This window comes from Mercenaria mercenaria, chromosome 4 (assembly GCF_021730395.1).
Source record: "Mercenaria mercenaria strain notata chromosome 4, MADL_Memer_1, whole genome shotgun sequence".
Taxonomy (NCBI): domain Eukaryota; kingdom Metazoa; phylum Mollusca; class Bivalvia; order Venerida; family Veneridae; genus Mercenaria; species Mercenaria mercenaria.
Window position 1 is genome coordinate 10,749,468 of NC_069364.1, and position 22,530 is coordinate 10,771,997.

General features: G+C 37.6%; 1 protein-coding gene across 6 annotated transcripts in view; it reads left to right on the forward strand.

Moving 5' to 3' along the window:
- Positions 1 to 11,673: 11,673 nt before the first annotated feature.
- The window catches only part of LOC123550967 (dentin sialophosphoprotein-like), a 190,755-nt gene continuing 179,898 nt past the window's right edge, over positions 11,674 to 22,530 (forward strand). For 5 of the 6 annotated variants that reach the window (XR_008370487.1, XM_053540384.1, XM_053540385.1 and 2 more), the window contains exons 1-5: positions 11,674 to 11,969; positions 13,996 to 14,295; positions 16,147 to 16,446; positions 18,217 to 18,516; positions 20,280 to 20,579. Coding sequence is in view for 5 of the 6 variants with exons in the window: in XM_053540384.1 (XP_053396359.1) it covers positions 11,677 to 11,969; positions 13,996 to 14,295; positions 16,147 to 16,446; positions 18,217 to 18,516; positions 20,280 to 20,579 (1,493 nt within the window). In the remaining variant the exon portion in view is untranslated. The remainder of the gene's footprint in view (positions 11,970 to 13,995; positions 14,296 to 16,146; positions 16,447 to 18,216; positions 18,517 to 20,279; positions 20,580 to 22,530) is intronic. The other variant, XM_053540387.1, reaches the window with a different exon arrangement.

Genomic DNA, 22,530 nt, shown 5'->3' on the forward strand with positions numbered 1-22,530 from the left:
ACAATAGCAGCTTCATTTATGATTTGAATTTAATCAAACTTGCACAAAACTTGTGTCACCATAAGATCTCGGTTCCTCTCTTGAACCGGCCAGATCCCATAATGAGTACCAGAGTAATGGCCCCTAAAAGGGCCAAAATTAGCAATTTTGACCTTGTCTGCACAATAGCAGCTTCATTTATGATTTGAATTTAACCAAACTCGCACACAACTTGTATCACTACAAGATCTTCATTCCTTTCCTCAACTGGCCAGATACCATCATGGGTTCCAGAGTTATGGCCCCTTAAAGGTCCAAAATTGGCTATTTTGGCTTTTTGCAGCCATATAGAGACTTCATTTATGGTTTTATTTGATACAAACTTCCAAAATATCTTCAACAACAATAAATCTTGGATTCCATGACAAATCAGATCCAATCATAGGTTCAAGAATTATTATATAGCTGATTACCTTCCCTGATTGTAATCAAAATGGATGTATATCAGTAAGTACTTACAGGACTTATTTGAAATTTCATTAAAGTTATTAGTTGGACTGAGACAATCAGGGTAGATAACTATGGACTGATTTTATGTCAAATTACCTCCCTTTATTTCAAATTAAAATTGTTATATCTCCATAACTAATGAAGATACTGATCTGAAATTTCATTTCTGTCAAGATTTATTTGGCAGATCCTTCTTTTGTCGACTTACAATATTTATTTTTTTAATTACTTCCCTTTTACGTTACTATAAGTAGCTTATTTTTAGTAACTTTTTTATTATTGGCCGTAGGGAAAACACGAGACCACTTTTCTGTGGTACAACATGGATGGTACCTCCAATTTTAGGCGTATTTTAACATATCTATACCTTGTATGATTTTTTTTCTTTTTGGTTAAAATTTCTTCTCTTTGTTGTTCCTGTCCTTTGGACTTAGATATTTTTTCTGAGGACCTTCTGGTCCTCAAGTGCAATGATAACAGGTGAGCGATATAAGGCCATCATGGCCCTCTTGTTAAATGTCACACTGATTCAGTTGTAAGTCATATGGCAACTTTCCCCTCTAGGCATTATTCGAGCATGGTAAGGCATTTTGGTAGAACCACAAGCTTCGGTTAGCCAGCTAAATGACTTTTCACTTGACAGAATTCTACCCAGTGAAGTTTCTATAACTCATAACAACGAAGGGCAAGTGATTCAAATTCAGGAACCTTAATCGCTCTACCACAGAGGCCCTATCATGTACAAAATACATGTAACATTTTAATATACGATACAAAGAAAGTTTTTTCTCTTTTTAGCTCACCTGAACACGAAGTGCTCAAAGTTGACCTTTTGTGATCACCCTGTGTCCGTCGTCCGTCTGTCAGTCGTCCGTCGTCAACAATTTGACTGTTAACACTCTAGAGGTCACAGTTTTGGCCCAATCTTAAAGAAACTTGGTCAGAATGTTACCCTTAATAAAATCTTGGATGAATTTGATATTGGGTCATCTGGGGTCAAAAATAGGTCACCAGGTCAAATCAAAGGAAAAGCTTGTTAACACTATAGGACACAATTTTGGCCCAATCTTAATGAAACTTGGTCAGAATGTTACCCTCAATAAAATCCTGGAAGAGTTTGATATTGGGTCATCTGGGGTCAAAAACTAGGTCACCAGGTCAAATCAAAGGAAAAGCTTGTTAACACCCTAGAGGTCATAATTTTGGCCCAATCTTAATGAAACTTTGTCAGAATGTTACCTTTAATAAAAGCTTGAATGAGTTAAATATTGGGTCATGTAGGGTCAAAAACTAGGTCACCAGGTTAAGTCAAAGGAAAAGCTTGTTAACACTCTAGAGGTCACAGTTTTGGCCCAATCCTAATGAAACTTGGTCAGAATGTTACTCTCAGTAAAATCCTGGATGAGTTCGATATTGGATCATCTGGGATCAAAAACTAGGTCACCAGGTCAAATCAAAGGAAAAGCATGCGAACACACTAAAGGTCACAATTTTTGCCCAATCTTTAAGGCTTGTTAACACTCCAGAGGTCACAATTTTGGCCCAATCTTAATGAAACTTGGTCAGAATGTTACCCTCAATACAATCTTGAATGAGTTTGATATTGAACTATCTGGGGTTAAAAACTAGGTCACCAGGTCAGATCAAAGGAAAAGCTTGTTATACCCCCACCAAACATGCTTGAGGGGGGTATATAGGAGTCAGTTTTGTCGCGTCGCGTCCCGAAATCTATTATCTCAGTTATTACCAAATGGATTCGATTCAAATTTAAAATACATGTTCCGCCTTATCACCCACATCATGTGACACAAGGTGCATAACTCTTGACACCAAGTTTTCATGAATTATGTCCCCTTTTACTTAGAATTTAAGGATAATTTTGTTGTATTTTCACTATATCTCAGTTATTATCCCCCGACGAAAGTCGGAGGGATATAGTTTTGGCGTTGTCCGTCCGTCCGTCCGTCCTTCCGTCCGTCTTTCCGTCCGTCCGTCCTTCCGTCTTTCCGTCCGTCCGGAGCCATATCTAGGAAATGGTTGGGAATATTTATTTAAAACTTCATATACATGTTTACCACTATGAGTTCTTGCGGCCCGTCAAGTTTCAGTCAGATTGCCCAAGTAACACCAGAGTTATGGCCCTTAGAATTTTTTTAGTATTAACTATATAGGTACTATAAATATGGCAATTTCTGCATCATAACTTTTGATTATTTGACTTAGAACTATGAAACTTAAACAGAATTTAGATCACCATAATGTGGTTGTGTACACACAATTTCATTGGGATTTATTTTGTTAAATTAAGAGTTATTGCCCTTTAATTGTATAAAAATACACATATTTGTACATAACAAACTTACCATTTGGTAGAATTTCATTAAATTTCTTTCATTCTTTTCCATGAACATTTATTGTAAACATGTGAAGTTGTGTACCCACACCTGGTCACCCCTTACCTTGATCACACACCCCCCTGACACGCCCTCCCCCCCCCCCAAAAAAAAAAAAAAAAAAAAAAAATCCTTATTTTAGATTTTTTCAAACAAACTTCATATATATGTTCACCACTATGAGGTTATGGGGCCCATCAAGTTTAAGACAGATTGCCCAAGTAACACCAGAGTTATGGCCCTTAAAAATTTCTAGTGTTAACTATATAGGGTACTATAGATCTATAGATATGGCAATTTCTGCATCGTAACTTTTGATATATTTGACCTAGAACTATGAAACTTTAACAGAATTTAGAGCACTATAATGTGGTTGTGCACAGACAGTTTTTTTACGGATTTCTTTTGTAACTTCAGAGTTATTGCCCTTTAATTGTCTAAAAATCCACATCATTTATTTGTACATAAACAAACTTACCATTTGGCAGAATTTCATTAAATTTCTTTCATTCTTTTATATGAACATTTATTTTAAACATGTGAAGTTGCGCACCCACACCTGGTCACCCACTTGCCTTGGTCACACCCCCTCCCCCCTCCCACCCCCCCCCCCCCCCCCCCCCCCTCTCCGAAAAAAAAATTTTTTTTTTTTCATTTCTGATTTTAGATTTTTTTCAAACCTTCCAAGTTGTACCATTCCCCCACCTCACTTCTCCACCCAGTCATGCCCACCACTGATCATGCATCCTCTTCCCCCCCCTCCCACCAACTTCACCCTTTTACCCTTTTTTTTTTCATGTTTAATTTTCAATCAATATTTATAATCAACATGTGAAATTTTGTTTCCTCTCCCGTTCCCCTGCACCCCCACCCCCTAAAAAAATAAATATATACATATATATATTTCCATTCCTTTCTTTTTTTTTTTTTTAAATGTTCAAACCTTCAACATGTTAAGTTGGACTGCACAAACCTTGCCCTCAGCCATGTTCAAGATATCTTACCTGTGTTCTCTTAACTGTACATGTTAACAGCAAAACCTGGTGCCAAACCACTCGAAGACAATATTTCGTTCCAGTTAAACTTCAAGCTCATATTTCAATTAACTGCATTTAATTTTAAAAGCTAAGCTTATTACAGTAAGCATATCCCATTCAAAATAAATTCTTTAGTCAGGATCAAAGTATCATACATTTATTATATACTCTTTAATTAAACATTTGTTTTCTGTTAAATTGATTTTGACTAATGAAATTATTTGCTTCTTATTAACATCCTTTCACTTTTGCCGGATATATTTTTGCCATTCCTCACCACAAACCCTTTCGGCGGGGGAAACCAATTCATCGAATTTGCTTGTTACTAAATGGATTTGATTCAAACTTAAAATAGATGTTCCACCTTATCACCCACATCAGATGACACAAGGTGCTTAACTCTGACACCATTTTTTATGAATTATGACCCTTTTTACTTAGAATTTAAGGTTGATTTTGATGTATTTTCACTATATCTCAGTTACTACTGAATGGATTTGATTCAAACTTAAAATAGATGTTCCACCTCATCACCCACATCATGTGCCCACATCATGTGACACAAGGTGCATAACTCTGACACCAAGTTCTCATGAATTATGTCCCCTTTTACTTAGAATTTAAGGTTAATTTTGTTGTATTTTCACTATATCTCAGTTATTACTAAATGGATTTGATTAAAACTTAAAATAGTTGTTCCACCTCATCACCCAGATGATGTGACATAAGGTGCTTAACTCTGACATAAATTTTTTTTTTGAATTATGTCCCCTTTTACTTTAAATTTAAGGTTGATTTTGATGTATTTTCACTATATCTCAATTATAACAAAATGGATTTGATTCAAACTTAAAATAGATGTTCCACCTCATCACCCACATCATGTGACACAAGGTGCATAACTCTGACACCAATTTTTCATGAATTATGCCCCTTTTTACTTAGAATTTTGATGTATTTTCACTATATCTCAGTTACTACTGAATGGATTTGATTCAAACTTAAAATAGATGTTCCACCTCATCACCCACTTCATGTGACACAAGGTGCATAACTGACACTAATTATGTCTCCCCCAGGAGACATATTGTTTTTGCCCTGTCCGTCCGTCCGTCTGTCTGTCCGTCCGTCCTTCCGTCCGTCCGTCCGTACGTCACACTTCATTTCCGAGCAATAACTGGAGAACCATTTGACCTAGAACCTTCTAACTTCATAGGGTTGTAGGGCTGCTGGAGTAGACGACCCCTATTGAACATTGAAAACCATTTCCGATCAATAACTAGAGAACCACTTGACCCAGAATGTTGAAACTTCATAGGATGATTGGTCATGAAGAGTAGATGACCCCTATTGATTTTGGGGTCACTCCGTCAAAGGTCAAGGTCACAGGGGCCTGAACATTGAAAACCATTTCTGATCAATAACTAGAGAACCACTTGACCCCGAATGTTGAAACTTCATAGGATGATTGGTCATGAAAAGTAGATGACCCCTATTGATTTTGGGATCACTCCGTCAAAGGTCAAGGTCACAGGGGCCTGAACATTGAAAACCATTTCCGATCAATAACTAGAGAACCACTTGACCCCGAATGTTGAAACTTCATAGGATGATTGGTCATAAAGAGTAATTGACCCCTATTGATTTTGGGGTCACTCCGTCAAAGGTCAAGGTCACAGGGGCCTGAACATGGAAAACTATTTCCAATCAATAACTAGAGAACCACTCGACCCACAATGTTGAAACTTCATAGGATGATTGTACATGCAAAGTAGATGACCCCTATCGATTTTGGGGTCACTCCATTAAAGGTCAAGGTCACAGGGGCCTGAACATTGAAAACCATTTCCGGTCAATAACTTGAGAACCACTCGACCCAGAATGGAGAAACTTAATAGGATGATTGGTCATGCCGTCCGTCCGTCCTTCCGTCCGTCTTTCCGTCCGTCCGTCCTTCCGTCTTTCCGTCCGTCCGGAGCCATATCTAGGAAATGGTTGGGAATATTTATTTAAAACTTCATATACATGTTTACCACTATGAGTTCTTGCGGCCCGTCAAGTTTCAGTCAGATTGCCCAAGTAACACCAGAGTTATGGCCCTTAGAAGTTTTTAGTATTAACTATATAGGGTACTATAAATATGGCAATTTCTGCATCATAACTTTTGATATATTTGACTTAGAACTATGAAACTTAAACAGAATTTAGATCACCATAATGTGGTTGTGTACACACAATTTCATTCGGATTTATTTTGTAAATTAAGAGTTATTGCCCTTTAATTGTATAAAAATACACATATTTGTACATAACAAACTTACCATTTGGTAGAATTTCATTAAATTTCTTTCATTCTTTTCCATGAACATTTATTGTAAACATGTGAAGTTGTGTACCCACACCTGGTCACCCCCTTACCTTGATCACACACCTCCCCCTGACACGCCCTCCCCCCCCCCCAAAAAAAAAAAAAAAAAAAAAAAAATCCTTATTTTAGATTTTTTTCAAACAAACTTCATATATATGTTCACCACTATGAGGTTATGGGGCCCATCAAGTTTAAGACAGATTGCCCAAGTAACACCAGAGTTATGGCCCTTAAAAATTTCTAGTGTTAACTATATAGGGTACTATAGATCTATAGATATGGCAATTTCTGCATCGTAACTTTTGATATATTTGACCTAGAACTATGAAACTTTAACAGAATTTAGAGCACTATAATGTGGTTGTGCACAGACAGTTTTGTACGGATTTCTTTTGTAACTTCAGAGTTATTGCCCTTTAATTGTCTAAAAATCCACATCATTTATTTGTACATAACAAACTTACCATTTGGCAGAATTTCATTAAATTTCTTTCATTCTTTTATATGAACATTTATTTTAAACATGTGAAGTTGCGCACCCACACCTGGTCACCCACTTGCCTTGGTCACACCCCCTCCCCCCCCCCACCCCCCTTCCCCCCCCCCCCCCTCTCCGAAAAAAAAATTTTTTTTTTTTCATTTCTGATTTTAGATTTTTTTCAAACCTTCCAAGTTGTACCATTCCCCCACCTCACTTCTCCACCCAGTCATGCCCACCACTGATCATGCATCCTCTTCCCCCCCCTCCCACCAACTTCACCCTTTTACCCTTTTTTTTTTCATGTTTAATTTTCAATCAATATTTATAATCAACATGTGAAATTTTGTTTCCTCTCCCGTTCCCCTGCACCCCCACCCCCTAAAAAAATAAATATATACATATATATATTTCCATTCCTTTCTTTTTTTTTTTTTAAATGTTCAAACCTTCAACATGTTAAGTTGTGACTGCACAAACCTTGCCCTCAGCCATGTTCAAGATATCTTACCTGTGTTCTCTTAACTGTACATGTTAAACAGCAAAACCTGGTGCCAAACCACTCGAAGACAATATTTCGTTCCAGTTAAACTTCAAGCTCATATTTCAATTAACTGCATTTAATTTTAAAAGCTAAGCTTATTACAGTAAGCATATCCCATTCAAAATAAATTCTTAAGTCAGGATCAAAGTATCATACATTTATTATATACTCTTTAATTAAACATTTGTTTTCTGTTAAATTGATTTTGACTAATGAAATTATTTGCTTCTTATTAACATCCTTTCACTTTTTGCCGGATATATATTTTTGCCATTCCTCACCACAAACCCTTTCGGCGGGGGAAACCAATTCATCGAATTTGCTTGTTACTAAATGGATTTGATTCAAACTTAAAATAGATGTTCCACCTTATCACCCACATCAGATGACACAAGGTGCTTAACTCTGACACCATTTTTTATGAATTATGACCCTTTTTACTTAGAATTTAAGGTTGATTTTGATGTATTTTCACTATATCTCAGTTACTACTGAATGGATTTGATTCAAACTTAAAATAGATGTTCCACCTCATCACCCACATCATGTGCCCACATCATGTGACACAAGGTGCATAACTCTGACACCAAGTTCTCATGAATTATGTCCCCTTTTACTTAGAATTTAAGGTTAATTTTGTTGTATTTTCACTATATCTCAGTTATTACTAAATGGATTTGATTAAAACTTAAAATAGTTGTTCCACCTCATCACCCAGATGATGTGACATAAGGTGCTTAACTCTGACATAAATTTTTTTTTGAATTATGTCCCCTTTTACTTTAAATTTAAGGTTGATTTTGATGTATTTTCACTATATCTCAATTATAACAAAATGGATTTGATTCAAACTTAAAATAGATGTTCCACCTCATCACCCACATCATGTGACACAAGGTGCATAACTCTGACACCAATTTTTCATGAATTATGCCCCTTTTTACTTAGAATTTTGATGTATTTTCACTATATCTCAGTTACTACTGAATGGATTTGATTCAAACTTAAAATAGATGTTCCACCTCATCACCCACTTCATGTGACACAAGGTGCATAACTGACACTAATTATGTCTCCCCCAGGAGACATATTGTTTTTGCCCTGTCCGTCCGTCCGTCTGTCTGTCCGTCCGTCCTTCCGTCCGTCCGTCCGTACGTCACACTTCATTTCCGAGCAATAACTGGAGAACCATTTGACCTAGAACCTTCTAACTTCATAGGGTTGTAGGGCTGCTGGAGTAGACGACCCCTATTGAACATTGAAAACCATTTCCGATCAATAACTAGAGAACCACTTGACCCAGAATGTTGAAACTTCATAGGATGATTGGTCATGAAGAGTAGATGACCCCTATTGATTTTGGGGTCACTCCGTCAAAGGTCAAGGTCACAGGGGCCTGAACATTGAAAACCATTTCTGATCAATAACTAGAGAACCACTTGACCCCGAATGTTGAAACTTCATAGGATGATTGAACATGCAGAGTAGATGACCCCTATTGATTTTGGGGTCAGTCTGTTAAAGGTCAAGGTCACAGTGGCCTGTTCATGTAAAATCATTTTTTGGAAATAACTTGAGAACCACTTGACCTACAATGTTGAAACTTAATAGGATGATTGGACATGCAGAGTAGATGACCCCTATTTATTTTGAGGTCACTTGATCAAAGGTCAAGGTCACAGGAGCCTGAACAGTGACTTGAGAACCACTAGGCCAAGAGTGTTGAAATTTAGCGGGATGACTGGAGATGCCAAGTAGATGATCCCTATTGCAGCCAACCATCAGTGTCTCTTTGATTTTTGCTCCTGACCTCTATTGACTTCTTGCCTGTAGGACTTTGCATTGGGGGAGACATGCACTTTTTTACAAAAGCATTTTCTAGTTTTTCTTGAATTGTGTCCCCTTTTACCTAGAATTTAAGGTTAATTTTGATGTATTTTCACTATATCTCATTCTGATTGGCTTAGAGCCAAAGGGAAGTAATTTTTTTTTAACTTTTGTACTGAGTTTCTTCCCCTTAAATTCCAGGAATTAGTCTATTTTTAGAAATCCTATTTTTAGATTTTCAATATTTGAGGTATTTTTATGCCCCCGAAGGGAGGCATATTAGTTTTCAACTGTCCGTCCGTTAGTTAGTTCGTTCGTTCGTTAGTCACAACGTTCACTTTTTGCATGAAGGCACTTTACTCGCGAACCACTGCACCCAAGATTTTCAAACTTTACATACTGATAGTACTTATTGAGTACACCACCCCTACTGACTTTGGGGTCACGAGGTCAAAGGTCAAGGTCACAGGGGCCAACGTTAACTTTTTGCATGAAGGCACTTTACTCGCAAACCACTTCACCCAGGACCTTCAAATTTCACATGCTGATAGTACTTATTGAGTACACCACCCCTACTGACTTCGGGGTCACCAGGTCAAAGGTCAAGGTCACAGGGGCAAACGTTAACTTTTTGCATGAAGGCACTTTACTCGCGAACCACTGCACCCATGACCTTCAAACTTCACATGCTCATAGTACTAATTGAGTACACCACCCCTACTGACTTTGGGATCACCAGGTCAAAGGTCAAGGTCACAGGGGCAAACGTTTACTTTTTGCATGAAGGCACTTTACTCACGAACCACTGCACCCAGGACCTTCAAACTTCACATGCTGATAATACTTACTGAATACAACACCCCTACTGACTTGGGGTCACCAGGTCAAAGGTCAATGTCACAGGGGTCAACATTAAATTTTTGCATGAAGGCACTTTACTCGAGAACCACTGCACCCAGGACCTTCAAACTTCACAATCATGCTGATAGTACTTATTGAGTACACCACCCCAACTGACTTTGGGGTCACCAGGTCAAAGGTCAAGGTCACAGGGGCCAACGTTAATTTTTTGCATGAAGGCACTTTACTTGCGAACCACTGCACCCAGGACCTTCAACCATTACATGCTGATAGTACTTTATGAGTACACCACCCCTACTGACCTTGGGGTCACCAGGTCAAAGGTCAAGGTCACACGGACCAACGTTAACTTTTTGCATGAAGGCACTTTACTCGCGAACAACTGCACCCAGGACCTTCAAACTTCTCATGCTGATAGTACTTATTGAGTACACCACCCCAACTGACTTTGGGATCACCAGACCAAAGGTCAAGGTCACACGGACCAACGTTAACTTTTTGCATGAAGGCACTTTACTCGCGAACAACTGCACCCAGGACCTTCAAACTTCACATGCTGATAGTACTTATTGAGTACACCACCCCAACTGACTTTGGGATCACCAGACCAAAGGTCAAGGTCACAGGGGCCAACGTTTAAACTTTCTGCATGAAGGCTTTTTACTCGCGAACCACTGCACCCAGGACCTTCAAACTTTACCTGCTGATAGTACTTTATGAGTACACCAACCCTACTGACTTGGGGGTCACCTGGTCAAAGGTCAAGGTCACAGGGGCCAACGTTAACTTTTTACATGAAGGCACTTTACTCGCGAACCACATCACCCAGGACCTGTAAACTTCACATGCTGATAGTACTTATTGAGTACACCACGCCTACTGACCTTGGGGTCACCAGGTCAAAGGTCAAGGTGCTGTGGGGGCATTTGTCACCATTAGTGACAGCTCTTGTTCTAACTTTTTTATTATAAGTCCTATGTAAAAAGTAAAAACATTTTTCTGTGGTAACATGGGTCGGTAAGACACTTTTTTTGTATTCACTTTTAGTGTATCTCTAATATTAGAGATTTAATATATTTACTAGTATTACTATACTAGTATTATACTAGTATTACTTATATGTGGAAGCCCAGGATGAAGTACTCCAAAGTATTTTTAAGATTTCTTATTGTTTCCTTTCTTCTTTGACAAGACCGTATGGTGGGGGTATGAGTCACTCCTGTGACAGTTCTAGTTAACACTGTAGAGGCCACATTTATGATTGTATATTCATGAATCTTGGTCAAAATGTTAATCTTGATGGTCTCAAAGTCCAGTTTAAATCTGGGTCAGGATGGGTCAAAAACTAGGTCACTATGTCAAATCAAAAGAGAACCTTGTTAACACTCTAGAGGCCACATTTATGACTGCATCTTCATGAAACTTGGTCAGAATATAAATCTTAATGATCTTTAGGTCAAGTTCGAACCTGGGCCATATTTGGTCAGAAACTAGGGCACCGGGTTAAATCAAAGGGAAAGCTAGTTAACACTTCAGAGATCATATTTATGACCATATCTTTATGAAACTTGGTCAGAATAATAATCTTGATGATCTTTAGGTCAATAGTTCAGGTGAGCGATACAAGGCCTTCATGGCCCTCTTGTTTAATCATATAAATCTTGAATTTCAGATCAGTGATGACTTTAACTCAAGATAGCATAATATTTTGCACAGACAGCATACAAGACCTTTCCATAGGACAAGATAAAAAGACTGGTCCCTCTGAAAGCTCCAGTGTAGATAATAATGCAGCATCTGACAGAGTCGATGGAGGATTGAGTATAGAGAGACAAACTGCTTGTCTAAACCAAGCCAGTGATACAGATGGAGATCATTTTAACAACGATGATTGGGAAGACAAAAACTGTAAACAGACTGAAGGACAAAGGACCGAAGATGATGCCTCAAAAAATGATACAGAAAGTAAAAGGTAAATGGAAGAAGAAGTGTGTAAAAATATCCAGATAAGAGACAGTCCTGGTAGTATCAGTTTAGAAGTAGATGACAGTGGTCCAAGTGAAAATACTGTTGAAATACTTATAAAATACGTATGCTGAAAAATAATCTTGGTTTGGCATTGAGTTTAATAAATACATTCAGTGTATATCAAATAACAATGAAGCAAATTCTCAATAGACATAATTAATGTAAAAAACCAGATGTTTAAGTTTTGGCAAATGCAATTATTTGATCAAAATCGGACCAACCACTTTTAAAACTAAAGTGATTAATCTTTTACCATGTACAATAACTTTTCTTGTTAAATGTCACACTGATTCAGTTGTAAGTCATATGACAGCTTTCCCCTCTAGGCATTATTCGAGCATGGTAAGGCATTTTGGTAGAACCACAAGCTTCGGTTAGCCAGCTAGATGACTTCTCACTTGACAGAATTCTACCCAGTGAGGTTTCTATAACTCATAACGATGAAGGGCAAGTGATTCAAAGTCAGGAACCTTAATCGCTCTACCACAGAGGCCCTATCATGTACAAAATACAAAATTTGTGTAACATTTTAATATACCATACAAAGAAATTTTTTTTCTCTTTTTAGCTCACCTGAACACGAAGTGCTCAAAGGTGACCTCTTGTGATCATCCTGTGTCCGTCGTCCGTCCGTCAGTCGTCCGTTGTCAACAATTTGACTGTTAACACTCTAGAGGTCACAGTTTTGGCCCAATTTTAAAGAAACTTGGTCAGAATGTTACCCTTAATAAAACTTTGGATGAGTTTGATATTGGGTCATCTGGAGTCAATAACTAGGTCACCAGGTCAAATCAAAGGAAAAGCTTGTTAACACTCTAGAGGTCACAGTTTTGGCCCAATCTTAAAGAAACTTGGTCAGAATGTTACCCTAAATAAAACTTTGGATGAATTTGATATTGGGTCATCTGGAGTCAATAACTAGGTCACCAGGTCAAATCAAAGGAAAAGCTTGTTAACACTCTAGAGGTCACAATTTTAGCCCAATCTTAATGAAACTTGGTCAGAATGTTACCCTTAATAAAAGCTTGAATGAGTTAAATATTGGGTCATGTAGGGACAAAAACTAGGTTACCAGGTCAAGTCTAATGAAAAGCTTGTTAACACTCTAGAGGTCACAGTTTTGACCCAATCTTGATGAAACTTGGTCAGAATGTTGCTCTCAGTAAAATCCTGGACGATTTCGATATTGGATCATCCGGGATCATAAACTAGGTCACCAGGTCAAATCAAAGGAAAAGATTGTTAACACACTAAAGGTCACAATTTTTGCCCAATCTTAATGAAACTTGGTCAGAGTATTACTCTCATTAAAATCTTGGACGAGTTTGGTATTGGATTATCTGCGGTCAAAAACTAGGTCACCGTGTCAAATCAAAGGCAAGGCTTGTTACCACTCCAGAGGTCACAATTTTGGCCCAATCTTAATGAAACTTGGACAGAATGTTATCCTCAATAAAATTTTGGATGAGTTTGATACTGAACTATCTGGGGTTAAAAACTAGGTCACCAGGTCAGATCAAAGGAAAAGCTTGTTAACACTGTAGAGGCCACATTTATGATTGTATATTCATGAATCTTGGTCAAAATGTTAATCTTGATGGTCTCAAAGTCCAGTTTAAATCTGGGTCGGGATGGGTCAAAAACTAGGTCACTAGGTCAAATCAAAGGAAAAGCTTGTTAACACTCTAGAGGCCACATTTATGACTGCATCTTCATGAAACTTGGTCAGAATATAAATCTTAATGATCTTTAGATCAAGTTCGAACCTGGGCCATATTTGGTCAGAAACTAGGGTACCGGGTTAAATCAAAGGAAAAGCTAGTTAACACTTTAGAGATCATATTTATGACCATATCTTTATGAAACTTGGTCAGAATAATAATCTTGATGATCTTTAGGCCAGTAGTTCAGGTGAGCGATACAGGGTCTTCATGGCCCTCTTGTTTAATCATATAAATCTTGAATTTCAGATCAGTGACGACATTAACTCAAGATAGCATAAAATATTGCACAGACAGCATACAAGACCTTTCCATAGGACAAGATAAAAAGTCTGGTCCCTCTGAAAGCTCCAGTGTAGATAATAATGCAGCATCTGACAGAGTCGATGGAGGATTGAGTATAGAGAGACAAACTGCTTGTCTAAACCAAGCCGGTGATACAGATGGAGATCATTTTAACAACGATGATTGGGAAGACAAATACTGTAAACAGACTGAAGGACAAAGGACCGAAGATGATGCCTCAAAAAATGATTCAGAAAGTAAAAGGTAAATGGAAGTAGAAGTGTGTAAAAATATCCAGATAAGAGACTCCAGGTAGTATCAGTTTAGAAGTAGATGACAGTGGTCCAAACGAAAATGCTGTTGAAATACGTATGCTGAAAAATAATCTTGGTTTGGCATTGAGTTTAATAAATACGTTCGGTGTATATCTAATAACAATGAAGCAAATTCTCAATAGACATAATTAATGTATAAAACCAGATGTTTAAGTTTTGGCAAATGCAATTATTTGATCAAAATCGGACCAACCACTTTTAAAACGAAAGTGATTAATGTTTTACCATGTGCAATAACTTTTCTTGTTAAATGTCACACTGATTCAGTTGTAAGTCATATGGCAACTTTCCCCTCTAGGCATTATTCGAGCATGGTAAGGCATTTTGGTAGAACCACAAGCTTCGGTTAGCCAGCTAGATGACTTCTCACTTGACAGAATTCTACCCAGTGATGTTTCTATAACTCATAACGATGAAGGGCAAGTGATTCAAAGTCAGGAACCTTAATCGCTCTACCACAGAGGCCCTATCATGTACAAAATACAAAATTTGTTTAACATTTTAATATACGATACAAAGAAAGATTTTTCTCTTTTTAGCTCACCTGAACACGAAGTGCTCAAAGGTGACCTTTTGTGATCACCCTGTGTCCGTCGTCCGTTGTCAACAATTTGACTGTTAACACTCCAGAGGTCACAATTTTGGCCCAATCTTAAAGAAACTTGGTCAGAATGTTACCCTTAATAAAATCTTGGATGAGTTTGATATTGGGTCATCTGGGGTCAATAACTAGGTCACCAGGTCAAATCAAAGGAAAAGCTTGTTAACACTCTAGAGGTCATAATTTTGGCCCAATCTTAATGAAACTTGGTCAGAATAATACCCTTAAAAAAGCTTGAATGAGTTAAATATTGGGTCATGTAGGGACAAAAACTAGGTCACCAGGTTAAGTCTAAGGAAAAGCTTGTTAACACTCTTAGAGGTCACAGTTTTGGCCCAATCTTAATGAAACTTGGTCAGAATGTTACTCTCAGTAAAATCTTGGATGAGTTCGATATTGGATCATCTGGGATCAAAAACTAGGTCACCAGGTCAAATCAAAGGAAAAGATTGTTTACACTCTAAAGGTCACAATTTTTGCCCAATCTTAATGAAACTTGGTCAGAGTATTACTCTCAATAAACTCTTGGACAAGTTTGGTATTGGATTATCTTGGGTCAAAAACTAGGTCACCTTGTCAAATCAAAGGCAAGGTTTGTTAACACTCCAGAGGTCACATTTTGTCCCAATCTTAATGAAACTTAGTCAGAATGTTATCCTCAATAAAATCTTGGATGAGTTTGATATTGAACTATCTGGGGTTAAAAACTAGGTCACCAGGTCAGATCAAAGGAAAAGCTTGTTAACACTGTAGAGGCCACATTTATGATGGTATATTCATGAATCTTGGTCAAAATGTTAATCTTGATGGTCTCAAAGTCCAGTTTAAATCTGGGTCGGGATGGGTCAAAAACTAGGTCACTACTTCAAATCAAAGGAAAAGCTTGTTAACACTCTAGAGGCCACATTTATGACTGCATCTTCATGAAACTTGGTCAGATTATAAATCTTAATGATCTTTAGGTCAAGTTCGAACCTGGGCCATATTTGATCAGAAACTAGGGCACCGGGTTAAATCAAAGGAAAAGCTAGTTAACACTTTAGAGATCATATTTATGACCATATCTTTATGAAACTTGGTCAGAATAATAATCTTGATGATCTTTAGGTCAATAGTTCAGGAGAGCGATACAGGGCCTTCATGGCCCTCTTGTTTAATCATATAAATCTTGAATTTCAGATCAGTGACGACTTTAACTCAAGATAGCATAAAATATTGCACAGACAGCGTACAAGACCTTTCCATAGGACAAGATAAAAAGACTGGTCCCTCTGAAAGCTCCAGTGTAGATAATAATGCAGCATCTGACAAAGTCGATGGAGGATTGAGTATAGAGAGACAAACTGCTTGTCTAAACCAAGCCGGTGATACAGATGGAGATCATTTTAACAACGATGATGAGGAAGACAAAAACTGTAAACAGACTGAAGGACAAAGGACCAAAGATGATGCCTCAAAAAATGATTCAGAAAGTAAAAGGTAAATGGAAGAAGAAGTGTGTAAAAATATCCAGATAAGAGACAGTCCTGGTAGTATCAGTTTAGAAGTAGATGACAGTGGTCCAAACGAAAATGCTGTTGAAATACTTATGAAATACGTATGCTGGAAAATAATCTTGGTTTGGCATTGAGTTTAATAAATACATTCAGTGTATATCCAATGACAATGAAGCAAATTCGCAATAGACATAATTAATGTACATGTATAAAACCAGATGTTTAAGTTTTGGCAAATGCAATTATTTGATCAAAATCGGACCAACCACTTTTAAAACGAAAGTGATTAATCTTTTACCATGTGCAATAACTTTTCTTGTTAAATGTCACACTGATTCAGTTGTAAGTCATATGGCAACTTTCCCCTCTAGGCATTATTCGAGCATGGTAAGGCATTTTGGTAGAACCACAAGCTTCGGTTAGCCAGCTAGATGACTTCTTACTTGACATAATTCTACCCCGTGAGGTTTCTATAACTCATAACGATGAAGGGCAAGTGATTCAAAGTCAGGAACCTTAATCGCTCTACCACAGAGGCCCTATCATGTACAAAATACAAAATTTGTGTAACATTTTAATATACCATACAAAGAAAATTTTTTTTCTCTTTTAAGCTCACCTGAACACAAAGTGCTCAAAGGTGACCTTTTGTGATCACCCTGTGTCCGTCGTCCGTCCGTCAGTCGTCCGTTGTCAACAATTTGACTGTTAACACTCTAGAGGTCACAATTTTGGCCCAATTTTAAAGAAACTTGGTCAGAATGTTACCCTTAATAAAATTTTGGATGAGTTTGATATTGGGTCATCTGGGGTCAGTAACTAGGTCACCAGGTCAAATCAAAGGAAAAGCTTGTTAACACTCTAGAGGTCACAATTTTGGCCCAATCTTAATGAAACTTGGTCAGAATGTTACCCTTAATAAAATCTTGAATGAGTTAAATATTGGGTCATGCAGGGACAAAAACTAAGTCACCAGGTTAAGTCTAAGGAAAAGCTTGTTAACACTCTAGAGGTCACATTTTTGGCCCAATCTTAATGAAACTTGGTCAGAATGTTACTTTCAGTAAAGTCCTGGATGAGTTCGATATTGGATCATCTGGGATCATAAACAAGGTCACCAGGTCAAATCAAAGGAAAAGATTGTTAACACTCTAAAGGTCACGATTTTTGCCCAATCTTAATGAAACTTGGTCAGAGTATTGCTCTCAATAAAATCTTGGAAGAGCTTGGTATTGGATTATCTGGAGTCAAAAACTAGGTCACCTTGTCAAATCAAAGGCAAGGCTTGTTAACACTCCAGAGGTCACAATTTTGTCCCAATCTTAATGAAACTTGGTCAGAATGTTATCCTCAATAAAATCTTGGATGAGTTTGATATTGAACTATCTGGGAACCAGTTTAAATCTGGGTCGGGATGGGTCAAAAACTAGGTCACTAGGTCAGATCAAAGGAAAAGCTTGTTAACACTCTAGAGGCCACATTTATGACTGCATCTTCATGAAACTTGGTCAGAATATAAATCTTAATGATCTTTAGGTTAGGTTCAAACCTGGGCCATATTTGATCAGAAACTAGGGCACCGGGTTAAATCAAAGAAAAAGCTAGTTAACACTTTAGAGATCATATTTATGACCATATCTTTATGAAACTTGGTCAGAATGATAATCTTGATGATCTTTAGTTCAGTAGTTCAGGTGAGCGATATAGAGCCTTCATAGCCCTCTTGTTTAATTACATAAATCTTGAATTTCAGATCAGTGATGACTTTAACTCAAGATAGCATAAAATGTTGCACAGACAGCACACAAGACCTTTCCATAGGACAAGATAAAAAGACTGGTCCCTCTGAAAGCTCCAGTGTAGATAATAATGCAGCATCTGATAGAGTTGATGGAAGATTGAGTATAGAGAGACAAACTGCTTGTTTAAACCAAGCTGGTGATACAGATGGAGATCATTTTAACAACGATGATGGGGAAGACAAAGACTGTAAACAGTCTGAAGGACAAAGGACCAAAGATGATGCCTCAAAAAATGATTCAGAAAGTAAAAGGTAAATGGAAGAAGAAGTGTGTAAAAATATCCAGATAAGAGACAGTCCTGGTAGTATCAGTTTAGAAGTAGATGACAGTGGTCCAAGCGAAAATGCTGTTGAAATACTTATGAAATACGTATGCTGAAAAATAATCTTGGTTTGGCATTGAGTTTAATAAATACATTCGGTGAATATCTAATAACAATGAAGCAATTTTTCAGTAGACATAATTAATGTAAAAAACCAGATGTTTAAGTTTTGGCAAATGCAATTATTTGATCAAAATCGGACCAACCACTTTTAAAACTAAAGTGATTAATGTTTTACCATGTGCAATAACTTTTCTTGTTAAATGTCACACTGATTCAGTTGTAAGTCATATGGCAACTTTCCCCTCTAGGCATTATTCGAGCATGGTAAGGCATTTTGGTAGAACCACAAGCTTCGGTTAGCCAGCTAGATGACTTCTCACTTGACAGAATTCTACCCAGTGAGGTTTCTATAACTCATAACGATGAAGGGCAAGTGATTCAAAGTCAGGAACCTTAATCGCTCTACCACAGAGGCCCTATCAAGTACAAAATACAAAATTTGTGTAACACTTTAATATACCATACAAAGAATTTTTTTTTCTCTTTTTAGCTCACCTGAACACGAAGTGCTCAAAGGTGACCTCTTGTGATCATCCTGTGTCCGTCGTCCGTCCGTCAGTCGTCCGTTGTCAACAATTTGACTGTTAACACTCTAGAGGTCACAGTTTTGGCCCAATCTTAAAGAAACTTGGTCAGAATGTTACCCTTAATAAAACTTTGGATGAGTTTGATATTGGGTCATCTGGAGTCAATAACTAGGTCACCATATCAAATCAAAGGAAAAGCTTGTTAACACTCTAGAGGTCACAATTTTGGCCCAATCTTAATGAAACTTGGTCAGAATGTTACCCTTAATAAAAGCTTGAATGAGTTAAATATTGGGTCATGTAGGGACAAAAACTAAGTCACCAGGTTAAGTCTAAGGAAAAGCTTGTTAACACTCTAGAGGTCACAGTTTTGGTCCAATCTTAATGAAACTTGGTCAGAATGTTACTCTCAGTAAAGTCCTGGATGAGTTCGATATTGGATCATCTTGGATCATAAACTAGGTCACCAGGTCAAATCAAAGGAAAAGATTGTTAACACTCTTAAGGTCACAATTTTTGCCCAATCTTAATGAAACTTGGTTAGAGTATTACTCTCAATAAAATCTTGGAAGAATTTGGTATTGGATTATCTGGGGTCAAAAACTAGGTCACCTTGTCAAATCAAAGGCAAGGCTTGTTAACACTCCAGAGGTCACAATTTTGTCCCAGTCTTAATGAAACTTGGTCAGAATGTTATCCTCAATAAAATCTTGGATGAGTTTGATATTGAACTATCTGGGAACCAGTTTAAATCTGGGTCGGGATGGGTCAAAAACTAGGTCACTAGGTCAAATCAAAGGAAAAGCTTGTTAACACTCTAGAGGCCACATTTATGACTGCATCTTCATGAAACTTGGTCAGAATATAAATCTTAATGATCTTTATGTTAGGTTCGAACCTGGGCCATATTTGATCAGAAACTAGGGCACCGGGTTAAATCAAAGGAAAAGCTAGTTAACACTTTAGAGATCATATTTATGACCATATCTTTATGAAACTTGGTCAGAATGATAATCTTGATGATCTTTAGGTCAATAGTTCAGGTGAGCGATATAGAGCCTTCATAGCCCTCTTGTTTAATCACATAAATCTTGAATTTCAGATCAGTGATGACTTTAACTCAAGATAGCATAAAATGTTGCACAGACAGCATACAAGACATTTCCATAGGACAAGATAAAAAGACTGGTCCCTCTGAAAGCTCCAGTGTAGATAATAATACAGCATCTGACAGAGTTGATGGAAGATTGAGTATAGAGAGACAAACTGCTTGTCTAAACCAAGCCGGTGATACAGATGGAGATCATTTTAACAACGATGATGGGGAAGACAAAGACTGTAAACAGTCTGAAGGACAAAGGACCGAAGATGATGCCTCAAAAAATGATTCAGAAAGTAAAAGGTAAATGGAAGAAGAAGTGTGTAAAAATATCCAGATAAGAGACAGTCCTGGTAGTATCAGTTTAGAAGTAGATGACAGTGGTCCAAACGAAAATGCTGTTGAAATACTTATGAAATACGTATGCTGAAAATTAATCTTGGTTTGGCATTGAGTTTAATAAATACATTCGGTGAATATCTAATAACAATGAAGCAAATTCTCAGTAGACATAATTAATGTAAAAAAACAGATGTTTAAGTTTTGGCAAATGCAATTATTTAATCAAAATCGGACCAACCACTTTTAAAACTAAAGTGATTAATGTTTTACTATGTGCAATAACTTTTCTTGTTAAATGTCACACTGATTCAGTTGTAAGTCATATGGCAACTTTCCCCTCTAGGCATTATTCGAGCATGGTAAGGCATTTTGGTAGAACCACAAGCTTCGGTTAGCCAGGTAGATGACTTCTCACTTGACAGAATTCTACCCCGTGAGGTTTCTATAACTCATAACGATGAAGGGCAAGTGATTCAAAGTCAGGAACCTTAATCGCTCTACCACAGAGGCCCTATCATGTACAAAATACAAAATTTGTGTAACATTTTAATATACCATACAAAGAAAATTTTTTTCTCTTTTTAGCTCACTGAACACGAAGTGCTCAAAGGTGACCTTTTGTGATCACCCTGTGTCCGTCGTCCTTCCGTCGGTCGTCCGTTGTCAACAATTTGACTGTTAACACTCTAGAGGTCACAATTTTAGCCCAATCTTAAAGAAACTTGGTCAGAATGTTACCCTTAATAAAATTTTGGATGAGTTTGATATTGGGTCATCTGGGGTCAATAACTAGGTCACCATGTCAAATAAAAGGAAAAGCTTGTTAACACTCTAGAGGTCACAATTTTGGCCCAATCTTAATGAAACTTGGTCAGAATGTTACCCTCAATAAAATCTTAGATGAGTTTGATATTGGGTCACTTGGGGTCAAAAACGAGGTCACCAGATTAAATCAAAGGAAAAGCTTGTTTACACTCTGGAGGTCATAATTTTGGCCCAATCTTAATGAAACTTTGCCAGAATGTTACTCTCAGTAAAATCTTGGACGAGTTTGATACTGGGTCATATAGGATCAAAAACTAGGTCACCAGGTTTAGTCAAAGGAAAAGCTTGTTAACACTCTAGAGGTCACAGTTTTGGCCCAATCCTAATGAAACTTGGTCAGAATGTTACTCTTAGTAATATCCTGGATGAGTTTGATATTGGGTCATCTGGGATCAAAAACTAGGTCACCAGGTCAAATCAAAGGAAAAGCATGTTAATACTCTAAAGGTCACAATTTAGGCCGCCCGCCCTCTTAGCTCAGTAGGTAAGAGCGTTGGTCTACGGATCGCGGGGTCGCGAGTTCGATACTCGGGCGGGGCGTATGTTCTACGTGACTATTTGATAAACGACATTGTGTCCGAAATCATTAGTCCTCCACCTCTGTTTCATGTGGGGAAGTTGGCTGTTACTTGCGGAGAACAGGTTTGTACTGGTATACAGAATCCAGGAACACCGGTTAGGTTAACTGCCCGCCGTTACATGACTGAAATACTGTTGATAAACGGCGTTAAACCCAAAACAAACAAACAAAACAATTTAGGCCCAATCTTAATGAAACTTGGTCAGAATATTAATCTTGATGGTCTCAAAGTCCAGTTTAAATCTGGGTCAGGATGGGTCAAATACTAGGTCACTAGGTCAGATCAAAGGAAAAGCTTGTTAACACTCTTGAGGCCACATTTATGACTGCATCTTCATGAAACTTTGTCAGAATGTAAATCTTAATGATCTTTAGGTCAAGTTCGAACCTGGGTCATATTTGGTCAGAAACTAGGGCACCGGGTTAAATCAAAGGAAAAGCTAGTTAACACTTTAGAGATCATATTTATTACCATATCTTTATGAAACGTGGTCAGAATGATAGTCT